We start from the raw sequence: 23,525 nt of genomic DNA, 5'->3' as shown, positions 1-23,525 counted from the left end.
AAGATTGGGAGAATGTCATATGGTCAGATGAAACCAAAATATAACTTTTTGGTAAAAACTCAACTCGTCGTGTTTGGAGGACAAAGAATGCTGAGTTGCATCCAAAGAACACCATACCTACTGTGAAGCATGGGGGTGGAAACATCATGCTTTGGGGCTGTTTTTCTGCAAAGGGACCAGGATGACTGATCCGCGTAAAGGAAAGAATGAATGGGGCCATGTACCGTGTGATTTTGAGTGAAAACCTCCTTCCATCAGCAAGGGCATTGAAGATGAAACATGGCTGGGTCTTTCAGCATGACAATGATCCCAAACACACCGCCCGGGCAACGAAGGAGTGGCTTCGTAAGAAGCATTTCAAGGTCCTGGAGTGGCCTAGCCAGTCTCCAGATCTCAACCCCATAGAAAATCTTTGGAGGGAGTTGAAATTCCGTGTTGCCCAGCAACAGCCCCAAAACATCACTGCTCTAGAGGAGATCTGCATGGAGGAATGGGCCAAAATACCAGCAACAGTGTGTGAAAACCTTGTGAAGACTTACAGAAAACGTTTGACCTCTGTCATTGCCAACAAAGGGTATATAACAAAGTATTGAGATAAACTTTTGTTATTGACCAAATACTTATTTTCCACCATAGTTTGCAAATAAATTCATTAAAAATCCTACAATGTGATTTTCTGGATTTTTTTTCTCATTTTGTCTGTCATAGTTGAAGTGTACCTATGATGAAAATTACAGGCCTCTCTCATCTTTTTAAGTGGGAGAACTTGCACAATTGGTGGCTGACTAAATACTTTTTTTGCCCCACTGTATGCATGAGCCTGTGTCCCTGTCTGTGTATGCTCTACACACAGCTCGCTAGGATGAATCTTGGACATCAAAAAAAATTCTGCTGGCTCTACCAACTCAATCATTCAATACTTAACCCACACTGACCTAACACCTTACTTCTGATTGTTCGCTATCCAGTTGCGATCCATTTCAGAGGCGGTCATTACACCATGTGCACGTTGTGATCCCTCCACTCATTGAGTTGTTGCAACAGCAGCTGGGTGCAAGCACGGAGCTGTGAATACTCAAGTGAGGCTAACTTGCCCTTCCTCTCGACGCACATTAATATTTCAGCGGCGAGCGTAGCGAAAATAAATCGACAGTAAAATTGACACTGAATCTTCCTTTTAATTTTTCAAATGCTGAGGAGGGAGGGAGGAGAGGGAAAGTGGTCTCGATGGGGAAGTATAGATTCATCTAACCACTGACACCACTTCACAGCCCTACCCTTTCGTGTGTGTGTGTGTGTGTGTGTGTGTGTGTGTGTGTGTGTGTGTGTGTGTGTGTGTGTGTGTGTGTGTGTGTGTGTGTGTGTGTGTGTGTGTGTGTGTGTGTGTGTGTGTGTGTGTGTGTGTGTGTGTGTGTGTGTGTGTGTGTGCGCGTTCATGTGTGCATGCATGCTTATGCGTTCTTCGCGGCAGGATGTGCTTGTCTGGTCATGAGCAGTACATAGGGTTACACATTTTGGGGAATATTCAGAGGTGGAAACTTTCTGTGGGAATTAACGGGAATATATGGGAATTAAAGGAAATATATGCAAATTAATATTAATACCATTTCAATGTAGATGTTTTTTGCATTGGATATATTTACCATATCATTTGGAGACAGAAACATAAACCTTTAACCTTATCATAAGTAGACATAATTGCAAATGATTAAATCCTTCCAATAGAAAAAAAATAATAATAATTAGTTACAAATTGAACTTTATTTAAATGAGTTGACTCTACAAATGGGATGGTTTCACTGAACAACAAAATAAAGGGAATATTGAATGATCCCCAATGATCCATCGCATCTCCCAAAAACGTTTTCAACATACATCTGTAAAATGATAGTCTAGAAACTAAAGCTTTGGTTGTCTTCCTCTTAGGCTTCCATGTCTTCTCCCTGGACCTCCTCAATGTCCACCTCTTGAACATCAGACGCTGAGGCCTCATCTTCACTGTCACTTTCCAACCTTGTTGAGGATGGCTCGTTGTCAGGCTCAAAAAGCCAAAAATTTGCCCGGATGGACACCATTTTGTCAACCCTTGTATTGGTCAGCCTGTTGCGTGCTTTGGTGTGTGTATTCCCAAACAAGGACCAGTTGCGCTCTGAAGCGGCTGATGTTGGTTGGATTTGGAGGATGATGGAAGCAACAGGGGAAAGACCCTCAGATCCACAAAGTCCCTTCCACCAGGTGACTGATGAGATATGGTGGCACGACTGCCATATTGCATCTCCATCCCAAAGCCCTTGCTTGGAAGTGTACTTCGCCAGACTGCCAAGAACCTTGCCGTCATCCAGGCCAAGGTGGCGAGACACGGTAGTGATGACACCATAGGCCTTGTTGATCTCTACACCAGACAGGATGCTCTTGTCAGCATACTTGGGGTCCAACATGTACGGTGCAGCGTGTATGGGCTTCAGGCAGAAGTCTTCACGCTTTTTGATGTATTTCAGAACTGCAGTTTCCTCTGCTTGGAGCAACAGTGAAGTGGGCAGGGCAGTACAGATTTCTTCTCTTACATCTGCAAGCAGAGTCTGAACATCAGACAGGATGGCATTGTCTCCCTCAATCCGTGCAATGGCTACTGCTATAAGTTTCATGATTTTCAGGCTGGTCACCACTCTCGCCCAAAATACATCATCCAGGAGGATCCTCTTGATGGGGCTGTCCATATCGGCAGACTGTGATATGGCCATTTCTTGGAGAGACTCCTTCCCCTCCAGGAGACTGTCAAACATGATGACAACACCACCCCAACGGGTGTTGCTTGGCAGCTTCAATGTTGTGCTCTTATTCTTCTCACTTTGCTTGGTGAGGTAGATTTCTGCTGAACCAGTTGCATACACAGCTCGAGCAAGACATTCATCAGCATTTCTCTGACTACGTTCCTCCATTGAGACAAAAACACTTCTGATTCCAGGAGGACCATGAGCTGTTGCTATCGATGAGGTGTCTGATTCATCATTTTCACCTCGAATAGAAGTATAGGGACTTTTGTCAGAGGTTGCTTGTTGTGAGCGCTGAGGGAACGTTATGCATTTTGCCAGATGATTCTGCATCTTTGTTGCATTCCTCACATATGATTTGGCACAGTATTTGCAAATGTACACAGCTTTTCCTTCTTCACTAGCAGCAGTGAAATGTCTCCACATCAGATAGTGCCTGTGGCATTTTCCTGTAAAGATTAGGAAAAATGTGTAAAAAAAACAACTACAATTCCATGTACAGATAAATAGTTATGCTGTTAGATTAAACAACTCCTTTGTAAGATTTGTTATTTTTAATGAAACGTATGGAAACAGGGGAATTAACACTGCTCGGTTAGCAGGCTCAAGCAAGCAAAAACCCACATGGTAGCAAAAACTAACTAGAAGAAATGATTTAAATGCACTTTGTTGTAGGCTACTATTTACTACTATGTATGTCATATAAAATATATTCACCCCACCCAGTATTGTAATCAAAACTTACCGGAAAGCATGTAGTCCTTGGCTCAGACAGTGTAGTCGTGTGGGCTCAATAGCATCTCATTAGTGTGCAAGATCTTGAGAACAGCTGCAGATGTGATGGGAGAGTGCGCTGCACATGTGATGGAAGAATGCACTGCGCATGCAGAGGGTTGCAATTCCATTGAATTGGGGATAGTTTACCAAACTATATCCAACAGACCTAGAATTGCCTTATGTGTATCCCACAACGAAGGTTCACTGTTGTAAGCTAACTTTTTTGATGAATTTAAGCAAAATTCCCAAAATTCCAGGGCTTACCTTCCATGGAACATTTCCTGAAAAATTCTGGAAATTTACCAGAAAGTTTCCGATGCTTTGCAACCCTAGCAGTACCTCTGAAATCATAAAACATTGTGTGTGTGTGTGTGTGTGTGTGTGTGTGTGTGTGTGTGTGTACGTTTGTGTTTCTGATCTTAAGTGTGAAAGGTTGTGCATGTGTACTTGTAATGTTATTGTGTTTCTGACTGTGTCTGTATCTCTACGTGTAAGTCTGTGTATGCACTTGGGACATTGCCAGAGACACTGATCTGCAATCAGATGTGACTCTCAGCTGCCAGCCTTACTCAGAGATAAGGGACATTAAGGAGAGACCCAATGTACATGGAGAAGTTAAAAGCCTCATTTCCATTAGTTCTATGCTTGTGCACGTGCATGTGTGTACTACTGTTGTAGTTGACAGATCCAGCTCCGGCGTTATACGTACACCTTTTATACTCCTAGTCCTTTGTGTGTTCTGTACCGTCTTGTTATTTAACATCTCCGGGTAGCTAATTGATGCTAAGCCTGCATCTCTCTCAGTCAAGTTCTAAATGTGCATGATTTCATAAGCAATTCTATCACAGTCTTCATTTATTTAATTCACTGAATGAACACACTGGCATTATGATTCAAATCAAATCAAATGTATTTATATAGCCCTTCTTACATCAGCTGATATCTCAAAGTGCTGTACAGAAACCCAGCTTAAAACCCCAAACAGCAAGCAATGCAGGTGTAGAAGCACGGTGGCTAGGAAAAACTCCCTAGAAAGGCCAAAACCTAGGAAGAAACCTAGAGAGGAACCAGGCTTTGAGGGGTGGCCAGTCCTCTTCTGGCTGTGCCGGGTGGAGATTATAACAGAACATGGCCAAGATGTTCATAAATGACCAGAATGGTCAAATAATAATAATCACAGTAGTTGTCGAGGTGCAGCAAGTCAGCACCTCAGGAGTAAATGTCAGTTGGCTTTTCATAGCCGATCATTAAGAGTATCTCTACCGCTCCTGCTGTCTCTAGAGAGTTGAAAACAGCAGGTCTGGGACAGGTAGCACGTCCGGTGAACAGGTCAGGGTTCCATAGCCGCAGGCAGAACAGTTGAAACTGGAGCAGCACCACGGCCAGGTGGTCTGGGGACAGCAAGGAGTCATCATGCCAGGTAGTCCTGAGGCATGGTCCTAGGGCTCAGGTCCTCCGAGAGAGAGAAAGAAAGAGAGAATAAGAGAGAGCATACTTAAATTCACACAGGACACCGGATAAGACAGGAGAAGTACTCCAGATATAACAAACTGACCCTAGCCCCCCCGACACATAAACTACTGCAGCATAAATACTGGAGGCTGAGACAGGAGGGGTCGGGAGACACCGTGGCCACATCCGACGATACCCCCGGACAGGGCCAAACAGGAAGGATATAACCCCACCCACTTTGCCAAAGCACAGCCCCCACACCACTAAAGGGATATCTTCAACCACCAACCTACCATCCTGATTGATTAAGTTATTATAAATGGAGCCAATATCCAGGAGCGTTTTTGTGCGTGTCTTTTTCTCTGATTTCTAACAATAATCTCCAGGATGTGTCCCAAATCGCACCCTATTTCATTCATAGTGCACTAATTTACCACATGCCTATGGACCCGGTCAAACGTAATGTATTTTAAAGAGAATAGGGTGCCATTTGGGATGCCGACGAAAGGTTTCTCCTCAGCCAAACTATCCTCGTCAATATACATTGGAGTAAACGAGTACCTCTTCAGTCATCTGACCACTCCCTCGGTTGTGCTCCCTTTCCATCCTTTTTCACGGGGGGGTCACCGCTAAATGAAGATGTGCTCTGATTGCTCGCGCAGTCGTACAATGAAACGTAATTACACATGGAGGAGTGGCGGGAGAGACACTATCAGACAATTCTCACCTTCTTGGAAGTGAAGGACAGAGGGGGAGAGATAGAGAGGGAAGGAGAGAAAGAGAGAGGGGGCAGAGAGGGAGAGAGAGAAGAAAGAAAAGTCGAGAATGAAAGAGATAGGAAGACAGGACAGCAATATGAATGAGAATGGGGGAAGAAAATGTTGTCTATGGCATGTCCAAGGTGTTTTGTTAATTACTTTGGATAACGTCCAGCAGTTTTCAATGAGTTTTACAGTGCTGTGGATTTCAATTTGGTACAATTTTAATTATTTTCACTGTGTGAAATGAACCCAACTTTTGTGTTCTTTTCATGGGCACAACAAACCTTTTTCCTACATTCAAATTGAGTTTTAGGGAGTTGGAGAAGTATTCTGGTTGTTATTGACTAGAATTCTGAGTTCAGACAGTTGCAGGCACACCTGAGTCTGGTTGTGCTCTAGGTTTCTTAATTAGCTTTTCCTGTTTTTTTTCCCCCACTGTGCTGCTGCTTCCTCTTTGGAGGTGTAGGTAGAGGTAATGTAAAGCAGTTTGTGAGAAATGTTTTTAGGAAAAAAAGCCAGCCTATAGAGTATATTTTAAAACTGACTATCACATATTTTTCTTACCTACCACATTCTTGATACAGTTCTGCAGTGCTAGAGTCAGTCAGACATATCTGTCAGAACATTGGGTCCACAAAGTTTTCAGAATGAGGAAACAATTCTGTGAGTCAATCTGTATATGACCTAACTCTTCTTTTCACTTTTAATCTACTGGTATGCTGTCACAAACTTCCCAGACCTGAACTCTGAGCTTATGAAACAAAGTGGTCCTCATTACTGTGTGTATTGTTTAATCAGTCACTATTTATCAGTGTATTTACCATTGGCAAAGGGTATTTTCATCATCGCTAAGCCACAATTAAGGCCTTGTTTTTAGCACACGGCAACGTGACACCGAGTCAGACTTACCGTAGCCTGAAAGCCAAGTGCTTTTTTGGGGGGATTCGACCTTGTTCAACTTCTTGGTTTTGTCGTAAACCATTCAAAAATAAAAACACACACACGCACTTCCCCTGGAAAAACAACAGGAACATTTATTTTCAAAATGGCCACATAAATAGACTTGTTTGTTTACCTGTGTGCGTGCAAGAGTTATTCAAATGGTGCTCGTCACTCTCGTCGGCGAGGGGGCCAAAAAGCCTGCTTAATAAATATCCTCCAACCCAGTTCCATTAATGTTTATTTAATGCTTTTTCCTATGTGCCTGTTGGACCCTGGTACTCTGGAGGCCCGGCGCTAAACCTGAGCTTTTCCTACCCAGGCTTCTTTATCCCCTGTGTCCCTCTGAGCCAAATTACACTGTGGCTGCCCAGTAGACTGGACACAGTCTATCCAGCCAGGCAGCAGAGTGTTAAAGGGGGAGGGAGAGAGGGATGGAGAGAGAGAGTGATGGGAGAGAGGGAGGAGACCGTGCGGGCAGCACCATAAACCATGTCCAACACCATTAACATGGCCCCACATTTCAGGACATGTCCCTTGGACAGCAACATTGAGGTGAGCCGGGTATGGCCGTGATGGGGCCGGTGCCAACCAGTACCAGCCTGTTGTATTGTGTTGTGTACAGGACAGAATTGGAGGCCACACGTTAGCTGGAGCAGACTGGCAGCCCCCTGTGACGGGCCGTGGCAGAGACCGCGGAGGCTGTCACAGGGCGTTAGCGCCCAGGCCAACTCATGGGATTGGATGTGACCTGGTGGTGCTGAGGTGGAGTGAGGAGGAGGGAGAGAGGCATTAGACAGGGACAGACGGAGAGGCGTTAGCCGGCTGAGAGTGGAGGAATGGTGGGCTCAGACCGACTATGACAGAACACAGTTTTCTACTGGGCCAAATGTCCTTAAGAATCCAATAATGATTCAATTTTTTTTTTAATTGCTGACTAGCCTCTTGAATTTTGATAGCTCAGTTAAGAGGGTCCGGAAGCTAGAGTGGAAACCGGTCGCATTCCGCTTCGCTCCTCAGGTAGTATCACATTTTCACATTCTCATTTCATTTCATTACAGTACAACGGTTTGATTTGTTTAATCTTAGCTAGCTACTTAGCCGTCTTTGTATCAAAGATAATTGCGTAGCTAGCCAGCTATTCTTCGTTCTTTTAACGTAACTTTTAACGTAACGTAGTCAACACTGCTACCTAGCCAGCTTCGCTACCTTCCGCTTCGCTCCTCAGGTAGTATCACATTTTCACATTCTCATTTCATTTCATTACAGTACAACGGTTTGATTTGTTTAATCTTAGCTAGCTACTTAGCCGTCTTTGTATCAAAGATAATTGCGTAGCTAGCCAGCTATTCTTCGTTCTTTTAACGTAACTTTTAACGTAACGTAGTCAACACTGCTACCTAGCCAGCTAGCCACCGAACAGCAACACTGTAGTAACTATTACATTCAACGGAACGACTCGATTAGTGTAGTGTTAGCTAGCTACATAGTTGTCTTTGCTGTCTTTGTTTCTAAGATAACTGCGTAGTTTAGACTAATTCGGTTAGCTAGCCAGCTATTTTTCGTCCTTTTAACGTAACGTAACGTAGTCAACACTGCTCGCTAGCCAGCTAGCCACCGAATAGCAACACTGTAGAAACTATTACATTCAACGGATCAACGGAACGATTGATTAGTGTAGTGTTAGCTAGCTACATAGTTGTCTTTGCTGTCCTTGTATCTAAGACAATTGTGTAGTTTATACTAATTAACGAGCCAGTTACCGAGGTTACATAGCTAGCTACCGAGGTTACCTAGCCAGCGACACTCTCAAACAAAGTCAACAACGCAGCCACTGCTAGCTAGCCCACTTCCGCAGTACTGTATCATTTTAATAATTTTGGTCAATAAGATTTCTGCAACGCAAGCTTAACTTTCTGAACATTCGAGACGTGTAGTTCACGTGTCATTCCAATCTCCTTTGCATTAGCGTAGCCTCTTCTGTAGCCTGTCAACTATGTGTCTGTCTATCCCTGTTCTCTCCTCTCTGCACAGACCATACAAACGCTTCACACCGCGTGGCCGCGGCCACCCTAACCTGGTGGTCCCAGCGCGCACCACCCACGTGGAGTCCCAGGTCTCCGGCAGCCTCTGGAACTGCCGATCTGCGGCCAACAAGGCAGAGTTCATCTCAGCCTATGCTTCCCTCCAGTCCCTCGACTTCTTGGCACTGACGGAAACATGGATCACCACAGATAACACTGCTACTCCTACTGCTCTCTCCTCGTCTGCCCACGTGTTCTCGCACACCCCGAGAGCTTCTGGTCAGCGGGGTGGCGGCACCGGGATCCTCATCTCTCCCAAGTGGTCTTTCTCCCTTTCTCCCCTTACCCATCTGTCTATCGCCTCCTTTGAATTCCATGCTGTCACAGTTACCAGCCCTTTCAAGCTTAACATCCTTATCATTTATCGCCCTCCAGGTTCCCTTGGAGAGTTCATCAATGAGCTTGATGCCCTGATAAGCTCCTTTCCTGAGGACGGCTCACCTCTCACAGTTCTGGGTGACTTTAACCTCCCCACGTCTACCTTTGACTCATTCCTCTCTGCCTCCTTCTTTCCACTCCTCTCCTCTTTTGACCTCACCCTCTCACCTTCCCCCCCTACTCACAAGGCAGGCAATACGCTCGACCTCATCTTTACTAGATGCTGTTCTTCCACTAACCTCATTGCAACTCCCCTCCAAGTCTCCGACCACTACCTTGTATCCTTTTCCCTCTCGCTCTCATCCATCACTTCCCACACTGCCCCTACTCGGATGGTATCGCGCCGTCCCAACCTTCGCTCTCTCTCCCCCGCTACTCTCTCCTCTTCCATCCTATCATCTCTTCCCTCTGCTCAAACCTTCTCCAACCTATCTCCTGATTCTGCCTCCTCAACCCTCCTCTCCTCCCTTTCTGCATCCTTTGACTCTCTATGTCCCCTATCCTCCAGGCCGGCTCGGTCCTCCCCTCCTGCTCCGTGGCTCGACAACTCATTGCGAGCTCACAGAACAGGGCTCCGGGCAGCCGAGCGGAAATGGAGGAAAACTCGCCTCCCTGCGGACCTGGCATCCTTTCACTCCCTCCTCTCTACATTTTCCTCTTCTGTCTCTGCTGCTAAAGCCACTTTCTACCACTCTAAATTCCAAGCATCTGCCTCTAACCCTAGGAAGCTCTTTGCCACCTTCTCCTCCCTCCTGAATCCTCCTCCCCCTCCTCCCCCCTCCTCCCTCTCTGCAGATGACTTCGTCAACCATTTTGAAAAGAAGGTCGACGACATCCGATCCTCGTTTGCTAAGTCAAACGACACCGCTGGTTCTGCTCACACTGCCCTACCCTGTGCTCTGACCTCTTTCTCCCCTCTCTCTCCAGATGAAATCTCGCGTCTTGTGACGGCCGGCCGCCCAACAACCTGCCCGCTTGACCCTATCCCCTCCTCTCTTCTCCAGACCATTTCCGGAGACCTTCTCCCTTACCTCACCTCGCTCATCAACTCATCCTTGACCGCTGGCTACGTCCCTTCCGTCTTCAAGAGAGCGAGAGTTGCACCCCTGCTGAAAAAAACTACACTCGATCCCTCCGATGTCAACAACTACAGACCAGTATCCCTTCTTTCTTTTCTCTCCAAAACTCTCGAACGTGCCGTCCTTGGCCAGCTCTCCCGCTATCTCTCTCAGAATGACCTTCTTGATCCAAATCAGTCAGGTTTCAAGACTAGTCATTCAACTGAGACTGCTCTTCTCTGTATCACGGAGGCGCTCCGCACTGCTAAAGCTAACTCTCTCTCCTCTGCTCTCATCCTCCTAGACCTATCGGCTGCCTTCGATACTGTGAACCATCAGATCCTCCTCTCCACCCTCTCCGAGTTGGGCATCTCCGGCGCGGCCCACGCTTGGATTGCGTCCTACCTGACAGGTCGCTCCTACCAGGTGGCGTGGCGAGAATCTGTCTCCTCACCACGTGCTCTCACCACTGGTGTCCCCCAGGGCTCTGTTCTAGGCCCTCTCCTATTCTCGCTATACACCAAGTCACTTGGCTCTGTCATAACCTCACATGGTCTCTCCTATCATTGCTATGCAGACGACACACAATTAATCTTCTCCTTTCCCCCTTCTGATGACCAGGTGGCGAATCGCATCTCTGCATGTCTGGCAGACATATCAGTGTGGATGACGGACCACCACCTCAAGCTGAACCTCGGCAAGACGGAGCTGCTCTTCCTCCCGGGGAAGGACTGCCCGTTCCATGATCTCGCCATCACGGTTGACAACTCCATTGTGTCCTCCTCCCAGAGCGCTAAGAACCTTGGCATGATCCTGGACAACACCCTGTCGTTCTCAACTAACATCAAGGCGGTGGCCCGTTCCTGTAGGTTCATGCTCTACAACATCCGCAGAGTACGACCCTGCCTCACACAGGAAGCGGCGCAGGTCCTAATCCAGGCACTTGTCATCTCCCGTCTGGATTACTGCAACTCGCTGTTGGCTGGGCTCCCTGCCTGTGCCATTAAACCCCTACAACTCATCCAGAACGCCGCAGCCCGTCTGGTGTTCAACCTTCCCAAGTTCTCTCACGTCACCCCGCTCCTCCGCTCTCTCCACTGGCTTCCAGTTGAAGCTCGCATCCGCTACAAGACCATGGTGCTTGCCTACGGAGCTGTGAGGGGAACGGCACCTCAGTACCTTCAGGCTCTGATCAGGCCCTACACCCAAACAAGGGCACTGCGTTCATCCACCTCTGGCCTGCTCGCCTCCCTACCACTGAGGAAGTACAGTTCCCGCTCAGCCCAGTCAAAACTGTTCGCTGCTCTGGCACCCCAATGGTGGAACAAACTCCCTCACGACGCCAGGACAGCGGAGTCAATCACCACCTTCCGGAGACACCTGAAACCCCACCTCTTCAAGGAATACCTAGGATAGGATAAAGTAATCCTTCTGACCCCCCCCCCCCCCCCTTAAAAGATTTAGATGCACTATTGTAAAGTGGTTGTTCCACTGGATGTCATAAGGTGAATGCACCAATTTGTAAGTCGCTCTGGATAAGAGCGTCTGCTAAATGACTTAAATGTAAATGTTAAATGTAAGATCATCTAGGATTGTCCAGATGATATGCAAAAGGAAAAGTAAGGGACAACATAGCAACATAGCAAATTGCAGGCAGAGCTGATAAAGAACTAGTATATTCTTCTAGGAATCTAGAAAGTGATGTAATATTCTGAGTACTGGACAGTCTAGTAGCCAGTCCATTAATCCATATATATATATATCCAGTACATCCCTTTTATCAGCCCACTACAACTCCCTAACAATGAATCTTGCTCTGCGTCAGTGATGTAAGGCGCAGTGCAGAGGTAATGCAGCCTTTCCTTTCCTCCTTTGAGGACAGCTGGTGGAGAGAGAGACAGGGAGATGAGAGGAAACTGACAAACAGGCAGAGCCTGGCTGCCAGAGGAGGCTGCGTTGTGCTTTACCTTGAGACCCCTCTCCGCTCAGAGCTTTTTGAAGCCCAGGTGACACAGGAAACAGGCACAGTGAGTGCTGAGAGCACTTCTGAAAGTTTCCTCTCTCTCTGAATATGGGAGGACAGGGAGGAATGAGGAGGGAGAGAGGGAGCAGGGAGAGAGGGAAGAAAGACGGAGAGAAAAATGTGTGTCTGTATGTGAGTGTGTGTGATTTTGAGATGGAGAGAATGGGGAAATAGCAAGGAAGCAAGAAAATAAGAAAGAGAAAAAAGATAGCAGGACAATGGAAGAGAGAGAGAGACCAGCAGAGAGAAAGCAAGAGAATAGCAGAGCAACAGAGAGAGATTCTTTTGTTTGAGAAGGCTGCATGCTGGCACTGCTGTAGGACAGTCAGGTGTCAGATACTGTCAGTATGACATGTCTTTGATGTGGAAAGAACAGTCGCTGAATCCCATTGAGCCTAACACCAGTCCCCAGCGAGAGACAGACAAGACAGACAAGACAGACAAGACAGACAAGACAGACAGACAGACAGACAGACAGACAGACAGACAGACAGACTGACAAAAAAGGACAGAGAGACAGAGGGACAAGCAGCCAGCTGGATGGACAGGCACCCAGACAGACGGACAGCATCCCTTCACTGCTCTGGTGTAGATACCTCAGTCACTCATGCTAAACAACAAGTGGCCCAGCAATCAATGCATGCCACACCACAGCAAAGCCAAGTGAACAGCACAGGCACAGTTACATGAGCTTTCTCACCTGCTTGCATCATCCATTCACCTGTTATGAACACTTCTCATCCTCACGGTTGACTTACTTCAGCCTGTCTCTCCCCAGCGAGCATAGGCCATCGACGACTCCTCACCATCACACTCTGTTCTCTAATCTCACTGTTTGGTTGAAATATATCATAATAATGTTGTAATAATGCTTATATTTGGAACCAAACTTGCATAACCTGAATTGTATAAGCACTATTAGGTTGAACATGAACACTTGAATCGGTGGGCCTCAAGGGAACCACCTTCAAGCTAATGAGCAGTCATTCTGACTGCAACATTCTAACAGTGTAATTAATACATTTCATATATGCTAGCGTAAAAATAATAATTGCGTTGTGTTTATGAAGGCCTTGGGTAACATTAGAATAGTGTTTTTATTGTATTGAAAATAACACTATAGCATTTTCATTAGTTCATGTTACCGTAGGCTGGCTACAAAAACACAAATTCAAGTGTTCTATGCATTTTATTGGTGAAGTGCCTTTGTTACAACTATGAAACGGAAGGCGTATGTGTTGGAACACGGTAACAGCTTATTTTTCGAATTACAAAATCAACGAAATACCCCAACCACCAAGACTGATAGTCAGCAATAAGCGTGGTCAAATTATGAAAACATCAGTAGCCTAAACATCATTTTTAGCACCAAGTGGCCTTGATAAATAGTGAAAACCAGCACAAAAGCATTAATGGCATTATAATTAATATAAGCGTTGATATAGCAGCAGTCAAAAATAGTCAATTATTGTCGCCTCGTGTTTACATTTTGTGCGTCTTCACGCAATGCCATTGGTTGAATGTAAGTGAGCTGTTATCCCTTGTCCTAACAGTTGACACAAATCGTCATAACTTTCACTTCCTTGACACACTTTGACATGCCTTTGTTTGGTTGTAGTGCGTAATAGTCTCCGGTTCTCTTTTTATCGTGTCCACATTATCTTGTCATTCTTCAGCACCGTTGTGGAGTACTGTGCAACGGCTGTGCAGGTGCCTTATTTTGCGCTGCCCGGCCAATGACAGTGAAGTGAAGAAATTGCCCAAGGTTACATTTCTCCGCTTGCCAACGCGACGTTCCACAAGCCTCATCACCACATTCTCCGACACTCTCTCCTGCTGCCCGATGTGGATCTTTTCCCAGATATTGAAAGCCGTTCAGCATGTACAATTACGCACACTCAGTGCTTGAGGCGTTACCACAGATCCGGGATCGATCCCGGGCTGTGTCACAGCCAGCCATGACCGGGAGACCCATGAGGCAATGCACAATTGGCCCAGCATCATCCGGGTTAGGGGAGGGTTTGGCCTCCAACTCCTGTGGTGGTCCGGGCGCATGCACGGTGACACGGTCGCCGGTTGTATGGTGTTTCCTCCGATACATTGGTGCGGCTGACTTCAGGGTTAAGCGAGCAGTGTGTCAAGAAGCCATGTGGCATGGCAGGGTCGAGTTTCGGAGGACGCATGGCCTCTCCCGAGTCGGTATGAGAGTTGCAGCGATGGGGCAAGACTGTATCTACCAATTGGATAACGCGAAATTGTGGAGAAAAGGGGTAAAAAGTACCCAAAACAAAATGTACGCACACTCTCACTGTGTAGCCTACTCCGAGTAGGCTAGAATAGACTGATAAGACTACTTGGATTCAGTGGACTGATATAGGGTACATACCATTTGAAGATTATAATTACAATGGATCAGTACAATAGAATGAACCCGCCCTGTTATTCATTCACTATTGGTAATTACAGAATTATGCATCATTCACTTCCCGTCGCTCATATATATTTGTTTTAACCTTTATTAACTAGGCAAGTCAGTTAAGAACAAATTCTTATTTACAATGACGGCCAAACCCGGACAACACCGGGCCAATTGTGTCCCTATGGGACTCCCAATCACTTTCGGTTGTGATGCAGCCTGGATTCGAAACCAAGGTGTCTGTAGTGACGCCTCAAGCACTGAGATGCAGTGCCTTAGACCGCTGCGCCACTCGGGAGCTCATCAACTCACCCATTCACCCCCTTTCTCATCATCATACTTTACTTGATTTATTGAATCTGTTGTTATTTTTGTGAAATTAGTTTTGGTATAGTTTAGGGTCAGTTTCGAAGCAATTATCAGGGCAATTATCAGCTAGGTATTTACAACTGTTGGGAGAAGGAGGGGCAACGGGGAAAACCCTTTCAAGAAATGGCATGCCCTCCTATAACTTGTTATAACTCCAGTTCTATTTGTGATATTAAGATTCTAACACCGACAGTTTGTTGTATAGACTTATTTAGGAAAAGTCAAGAATGGAGGGAGCATGACTTCGTGAGCAGTCAAATTGACTGCTTTATTGGCTCTAGTGTTAAGCTAGAATCATATGACAAAGTGAGTGGGAGCACTTGTGTGAAACACTCAAACCTTGCACCATTAGTGCATTTGATGAAATATTTGGGCTCATTATCACGTGACACTAAAAGTGCTGCTTACAGCTGGTGAAGGGGAGAGAAAAATATTCAGGAACATTGGTTAAGCAGGACCATATTGTGGTTTAGCAGGACATTTTTAAGGTGAAGAAGGACTTTAATGTGATTTAGCCAGACCTTAATGGGCTAGAAATAGAACTACTGTACAACTTGGTTGAAAGTTGGCGTCTTTGAGAGATTGGATGTGTGGAAACAAGGTTTGTTGTAAACACCCTTCCATCCAGCTCTTTTGATCTTTAAAGGGAGCTGATGAGAGAGGGAGAAAGAGAGAGAAACAATATATATAAAAAGAAAGATAGAGGAACACAAAGAGAAATGGAGAAAGTGACAGAGAGAGAGCGAGAGAAAGGGAGAGTAAGCGAGATAGACAGTGTGACAGAAAAGGGGAAAGGGAGATGAAGAGAGAGATAAAGACACATCTATCAGCCAGATAAATCTATCATCGCCAGGCTGTGTGGGCTGTAGCGTTGGCCACTGCCAGTGCTGCTGTTGAGGTCCAGTAAACACTGACCCGCTGAGAGCTAATCCAGCTTGTCTCGCCTCCCGCCGGCCCTGCTTTCATCCCCGCTCAGCTTGATCCAACGTCGGCGAGGACACGGCTGCAGCAAGGCCCCCGATCAGCCATCACATCCCCATTGGATCCCCCATAGAACCCCTGATAGATCCCATACACACCAGCCCCATCCATAGATCCACAGCCCAGCCCATTGGCCTGTAGATCAGCTTTAGACAGCCTTGGACAGATGCACAAATGCATAGATCAGGAGATACAGGTAGATACATGAAGGATTATGTAAGCGATTGATAGAACAGTGGCGGTGTTGGATGCCGTGTTGTGTCTAATAATCCTCAGTGTTGTTGTGTGTTGCTGACAGTGAGAGCTCCGTAGTGGTTGTGTGGTGTGTGTGTGTCCAGTCACACTGCTGTGTGTGTATCATGCCTGCCACCATGCCTGCTGAAAGTTGGTTTTGCAAAGTGTGTTCAATAGAGGTGTGCTTTTCACCTCATCTCACACACTGTCACACTGTGTGTTTTTCCATCTGCGTTTGTGGCAAAGAACAACCAGAGTCTGGTCTCCATGCGTTCAGCGGCCGCTGGGATAATGCTGCACTGACAGGAGCAGCTGTTAATAGCCATTCACCCGGTAGAAAGTGCTTCATCTGCTCTGTAAATTACACAGTGCGGCATGGGCCGCGGTTCAAGACGACCCAACCCCTCTCTTGTAGGGAGAAACAATGGAACAATGACTGAAATCAGCTATTCCAACAGCCATTTGTGTTGCGGCCTACTACAAAATACATTCCTATTACTCCTGGCCCGCATGCTATTAGCCCATGGTGCCAAAGACACCAAAGTGAGATGGAGAGGTTATTGAAACACACACATTAGTTTCTCTGACCTCTCCCTGTGTGAAATGTTTTCTTTTAGCATTTTTTGTGTGGGTGGGTTTACAAACGAGTGAATGGTGGTGGTTTGATAACTAGCTCAGGGATGGTTTTCTATTGTTGGTATGACAACACACATTCTCTGACCTCTCCTGTCTGGAAAGCACTGGCTTTCGCGCCGCTATTCTTTTCCCTGCATGGGTGGGTTTACAAGCGAGTGAATGATGCGAAGTTATAGGTTTCTCCATTTGCTTAATGACGACTGTTTATTGTTGTGTGACATCACACATAATGGTGACAAAAGTGTTATGAAGTATCATTGTCGTGTTGTTGTACCAGTACTGGACCTGGGTTCACATACTTTGAGCGCTTCCATGAGTCTGCCTGGAGTGCCAGTCTGCCTGGAGTGCCAGTTCACCTGGAGTGCCAGATGTGTGGGGTTTAACGTTTGGGGACCTTTCTATTGGTTTATTGAGCAAGGCAAGCTCAATCAGGCACAATTAAAGTATTTGAATCGAGTTCTATTGATTAAAAAAAACATGTTACTTCCTTGACTGTACCTCCCTTCACGGCTTCTCCAAGCATTCGCGGGAGCAATACGAGAAGCTTTCCACCATGCACAAGAACATGCAGAAGCTATATGAGAGCCTGGGCAGCTACTACGCATTCGACCCCCACGTCCTCACCGTCGAAGACTTCTTCGGTGACCTGGCCTCCTTCCGCACCCTCTTTGTGGTGAGTACTGCACATATACAAGTTGTTGTTCTCTTTGGAAAAGATGGAAAATATATCTTACCTGTACGGTCATGACACACACACACACACACACACACACACACACACACACACACACACACACACACACACACACACACACACACACACACACACACACACACACACACACACACACACGAACGTGTTGTTTTTTCTCTATTTCCTCTATTTTTCTAATTTGTTATCAGTAAAGGGGTCGTTCCACGAAATGGGTGTATTTTGCGTCCCTTTGAAATGTTTTGTAGAAATGATGCACCAATATTGAGTGTTATTAGCCTGTTATATTAAATGAAGTGCACTTTAGTATAGACCACATGGAGAATTCAATACATCATATGTTTTATTAGAATGAAGGCTTGCTAAAGTGCCAAAATACATCACTTTGACATGTCCCTACGCCAACCCTGTGTCACTTCTAGGAAGATTTCAACCCACTTAATCCTGAAATGTATCCAAGTTTCACCATCATTGCAAAGACCTAGTCATGTTGCTGCTTTGACAAAGTCATTTCTGAAGATTCTTATTTCTATTCATGTGATGAGGGATGCCTCATTTTAAAACAATTTAAAATAATCAACCATTCCACCAAGTTAAATTATTCACAGCAGGTGCTTTATCATCTTTGACTGAGGTGGTTGAACTCAACACATCAACCTTCCTTGCTCAATTAATGTTAGGAAAACTTGAATTTGACTTAACTTTCATTATGTGTGTAACATACGGTATAATTCCTAATTTCATGAACACCACGTGGTCCCATGCTCTTCACCACATGAGTTATCTTCACCTAAAACCTCAACCCTTTTATTGTCAACCCTATTAAAGGCCCAATGGTGACTTTATCAGTTTGATAGGTGACTTTATTTATACTTGATCAATGGGAAAATGTGAGATTTATCTCAAACATGCTTTTAAATAATAGTTAGGCGGTTACATAGGGTTGACAGACGGTGTGCTAAAAATGCAGATAAAATGCTCTTAGTTCATAGGATTTTAATGCCTGAGATGGGAGAGAAAAAAAGTTATTCCGTAGGCTAAATATATACACTGCTCAAAAAAATAAAGGGAACACTTAAACAACACAATGTAACTCCAAGTCAATCACACTTATATGAAATCAAACTGTCCACTTAGGAAGCAACACTGATTGACAATAAATTGCACATGCTGTTGTGCAAATGGAATAGACAAAAGGTGGAAATTATAGGCAATTAGCAAGACACCCCCAAAAAAGGAGTGATTCTGCAGGTGGTGACCACAGACCACTTCTCAGTTCCTATGCTTCCTGGCTGATGTTTTGGTCACTTTTGAATGCTGGCGGTGCTCTCACTCTAGTGGTAGCATGAGACGGAGTCTACAACCCACACAAGTGGCTCAGGTAGTGCAGTTCATCCAGGATGGCACATCAATGCGAGCTGTGGCAAAAAGGTTTGCTGTGTCTGTCAGCGTAGTGTCCAGAGCATGGAGGCGCTACCAGGAGACAGGCCAGTACATCAGGAGACGTGGAGGAGGCCGTAGGAGGGCAACAACCCAGCAGCAGGACCGCTACCTCCGCCTTTGTGCAAGGAGGTGCACTGCCAGAGCCCTCCAAAATGACCTCCAGCAGGCCACAAATGTGCATGTGTCAGCATATGGTCTCACAAGGGGTCTGAGGATCTCATCTCAGTACCTAATGGCAGTCAGGCTACCTCTGGCGAGCACATGGAGGGCTGTGCGGCCCCACAAAGAAATGCCACCCCACACCATGACTGACCCACCGCCAAACCGGTCATGCTGGAGGATGTTGCAGGCAGCAGAACGTTCTCCACGGCGTCTCCAGACTCTGTCACGTCTGTCACATGTGCTCATGTGCTCAGTGTGAACCTGCTTTCATCTGTGAAGAGCACAGGGCGCCAGTGGCGAATTTGCCAATCTTGGTGTTCTCTGGCAAATGCCAAACGTCCTGCACGGTGCTGGGCTGTAAGCACAACCCCCACCTGTGGACGTCGGGCCCTCATACCACCCTCATGGAGTCTGTTTCTGACCGTTTGAGCAGACACATGCACATTTGTGGCCTGCTGGAGGTCATTTTGCAGGGCTCTGGCAGTGCACCTCCTTGCACAAAGGCGGAGGTAGCGGTCCTGCTGCTGGGTTGTTGCCCTCCTACGGCCTCCTCCACGTCTCCTGATGTACTGGCCTGTCTCCTGGTAGCGCCTCCATGCTCTGGACACTACGCTGACAGACACAGCAAACCTTTTTGCCACAGCTCGCATTGATGTGCCATCCTGGATGAACTGCACTACCTGAGCCACTTGTGTGGGTTGTAGACTCCGTCTCATGCTACCACTAGAGTGAGAGCACCGCCAGCATTCAAAAGTGACCAAAACATCAGCCAGGAAGCATAGGAACTGAGAAGTTGTCTGTGGTCACCACCTGCAGAATCACTCCTTTTTTGGGGGTGTCTTGCTAATTGCCTATAATTTCCACCTTTTGTCTATTCCATTTGCACAACAGCATGTGAAATTTATTGTCAATCAGTGTTGCTTCCTAAGTGGACATTTTGATTTCACAGAAGTGTGATTGACTTGGAGTTACATTGTGTTGTTTAAGTGTTCCCTTTATTTTTTTGAGCAGTGTATTTCATGAAATTGAATGTTGAAAGAAGAGATTTTATAGATACTTTCTTAGAAGTTTGCACATTCAAAAGGCATCCATTTCGTTGGAACGACCCAAAAGTAATTTCTGCCTGAGTTTTATTATTGCTACGTTGAAGTAATCATGGATGAGAAATGCTGAGGTACGTTAGTGTCCATTGACTTTAGTAAAGTGTAGTTCTACTGTACACTTAGAAAATATAGTTCCAAAAGGGTTCTTTGGCTGTCCCCATAGGATAACACTTTTTGGCTCCAGGTAGAACCCTTTTTGGCTCCAGGTAGAACCCTTTTGGGTTCCATGTAGAATCCTCTGTGGAAAGGGTTATACATGGAACCCAAAAGGGTTCTACCTGGGACCAAAATAGTTCTACCTGGAACCAAAAGGGTTATACCTGGAATTATATGGGGACAGCCGAAGAACCCTTTTAGGTTCTAGATAGCATATTTTTTTGTCTTAGAGTGTACTTGAAAACTCATGAGGTATCAAAAACACATGTTTCTCCATTCCTCGTGAGAGAACACAAATGTGAACCATTCCAACAGCAGTGGGGACACGATAACTGAAAACAGTTTTTAGAAAGGAAAGCTTCTTTCAATTCACAAACACTTCTATCTCAAACCATTAGTGAAATCCATGGCTGATGCCATTTTACTTTCGGTGTGTTACACCAAGAGCAAGAGCAGCTGTCTCAGATTTAAGAAAGTTGGCACCGTCTTAAGAGTAGATAAAGAAATTTGCCTTACAGACCTGGGAGCCTGACGACGGAGGGGCGGATTTATAGGACAGATTAAGCCGTACATAAACTGTAGGTACTTCCCAAATAGCACCCTAGTCCCTACATAGTGCACTACTTTTGACCAAGACCATGGTCAAAAGGCGAGAACTATGTAGGGAATAGGGTGCCATTTGGGAGACAGCCTGTGCCTGAGAATGGAATGCATAATGTATCACGGAAGAGTGTAAGTTCCACACTGATAAAAGAGACTTTGGAAGCTTCTTATCCCCTTTAAACGTACTTTCATTAGCGTGCCAGTGTACGTGTCAGAAAGAAAAAGACAGTGCCTCCTCCTTCGGTGCGTCAAACAGTCAAGCAGGTCTTACGCAGGTAGAGGGGTGTGGTAAGTCTGTTGAGGCCTGCGCTTATTAAAACTCTGAAGAGCTTGGAACTGTGGAGGGTGACTAGTATATTGTATTCTATTGTAAAAAGAAGAATGATGTATTAGACTTATTAGCTACCTCCCACCATTTCAAGGAATACAATGACTAAGAATGATATCGTAGCATATGATGTATTGTATTACTCTGATATATTGTATTTTATTGTAAACATTATTTCTACATAAGGCCTCTGTATTTAAGCTATTACCTCCCACCATTTTCAAATAGCTAGTTAGTAGTGTTTGGATTGAACTGAATACAATGACTAAGGATTATATCATAGCAATTTGCTTTTACCCCCTTGAAAATCTAAATATATCCATTCTTCAGAAATGAACAAATACATCCGGGCAGCCACAGAGAATAACGATCTATACGCTGACTCGGTGAGTGAGTTTATAAGGAAGTGTATAGGAGAGTTGTACCAACTGTGACTATTAAAACCTACCCTAACCAGAAACCGTGGATGGATGGCGGCATTCAAGCAAAACTGAAAGTGCGAACCACCGGATTTAACCATGGAAACAGGACTGTGAGTTTGGCCGAATAGTGTAGTTATTCCCTCCGCAAGGCAATCAAACAAGTGAAATGTCGGTGTAGGGACAAAGTGGAGTCGCAATTCAACTGTTTAGACACGAGATGGGGTCTACAGGAAATTACGGACTACAAAAAGAAAACCAGCCACGTCACGGATATTTAGAAGTGTTAACCCTCGCAGGGCTGCTGGCCCAGACACTATCTCTAGCCGCGTCCTCAGAGCATGCGCAGCCCAGCAGGCTGGTGTGTTTACGGACATATTCAATCACTCCTCATCCCAGTCTGCTGTCCCCACATGCTTCAATATGGCCACCATTGTTCCTGTAACCAAGAAGGCAAATATAACTGAACTAAATGACTATTCCCCGTAGCACTCACTTCTGTCATCATGAAGTGCTTTATGAGACGAGTCAAGGATCATATCACCTCCACCCTACCTGCCACCCTAGACCCACTTCATTTTGCATACCGCCCCAACAGGTCCACAAACGATGCATTTGCCATCACACTGCACACTGCCCTATCCCATCTCGGCAAGAGGAATGTAAGTATGCTGTTTAATTGACTACAGCTCAGCATTTAACACCATAGTACCCTCCAAGCTCATCATTAAGCTGGAGGCCCTGGGTCTCAACCTCACCCTGTGCAATTGAGTCCTGGACTTTCTGACGGGCCGCCCCCAGGTGGTGAAGGTAGGAAACAACATCTCCACTTCTCTGATCCTCAATTCGGAGTCCCCACAAGGGTGTGTGCTCATCCCCCTCCTGTACTCCCTCCCTACAACAGTAGTGGGCTTGATTACCAACAACGACGAGACAGCCTACAGGGAGGAGATGAGGCACTCGGAGATGAGGGCAACCTCTCACTCAACGTCAACAAAACAAAGGTGATGATATTGGATTTTAGGAAACAGCAAAGGGAGCACCCACCTATCCACATCAAGGGGACAGTAGTGGAGAAGGTGGAATGTTTTAAGTTCCTTGGCGGACACATCGCAGACAAACTGAAATGGTCTACCCACACAGACAGTGTGGTGAAGAACAGTGCCTCTTCAACCTCAGAAGGCTGAAAAAATGTGGCTTGTCACCTAAAACCCTGACAAACTTTTACAGATGCACAATCGAGAGTATCCTATCGGGCTGTATCACCGCCTGGTACGGCAACAGCACCGCCCTCATCCGGAAGGCTCTCCAGAGGGTGCGCATCACCGGGGGCAAACACACCTACAGCAGCAGGAAGGCCAAAAAGATCATCAAGGACAACAACCACTCGAGCCACTGCCTGTTCACCCCGCTACCATTCAGAAGGCGAGGTCCGTACAGGTGCATCAAAACAGCTTCTATCTCATGCCCATCAGCAATCAGCAATCACTAACTCAGAGAGGTTGCTGAGAGGCTGACTCATATCACTGGTTACTTTAATAAATGGATCACGAGTCACATAATGTTACCATATCTTACATTAGTCATCTCATATGTATATACTGTACCTTATACCATCTATTGCACCTTGCCTATACCGCTCGGTCATCGCTCATCCATATATTTTTACATACATATTCTTATTCCGTCCCGTTAGATTTGTGTGTATTAGGCAGTTGTT

At 45.8% G+C, this 23,525-nt stretch overlaps 2 protein-coding genes across 5 annotated transcripts in view; both read left to right on the top strand.

The window, feature by feature from the left end:
* Nucleotides 1–17,374, top strand: part of LOC139580191 (uncharacterized) — a 222,460-nt gene extending 205,086 nt beyond the window's left edge. The window contains exon 2 of the mRNA XM_071408769.1: nucleotides 10,842–17,374. Within this exon, the coding sequence (XP_071264870.1) occupies nucleotides 10,887–11,636 (750 nt within the window). The 5' untranslated portion in view covers nucleotides 10,842–10,886 and the 3' untranslated portion in view covers nucleotides 11,637–17,374. The remainder of the gene's footprint in view (nucleotides 1–10,841) is intronic.
* Nucleotides 1–23,525, top strand: part of LOC139580189 (protein diaphanous homolog 2-like) — a 643,765-nt gene that overhangs the window by 523,519 nt on the left and 96,721 nt on the right. For all 4 annotated transcript variants that reach the window (XM_071408766.1, XM_071408767.1, XM_071408768.1 and 1 more), the window contains one exon: nucleotides 17,388–17,552. In XM_071408766.1, coding sequence (XP_071264867.1) covers nucleotides 17,388–17,552 — 165 coding nt within the window. The remainder of the gene's footprint in view (nucleotides 1–17,387; nucleotides 17,553–23,525) is intronic.

Source organism: Salvelinus alpinus, chromosome 7, assembly GCF_045679555.1.
Source record: "Salvelinus alpinus chromosome 7, SLU_Salpinus.1, whole genome shotgun sequence".
NCBI lineage: Eukaryota > Metazoa > Chordata > Actinopteri > Salmoniformes > Salmonidae > Salvelinus > Salvelinus alpinus.
Note: the sequence above shows the minus strand (reverse complement) of the source record. Positions and strands in the feature narration are given on the sequence as shown.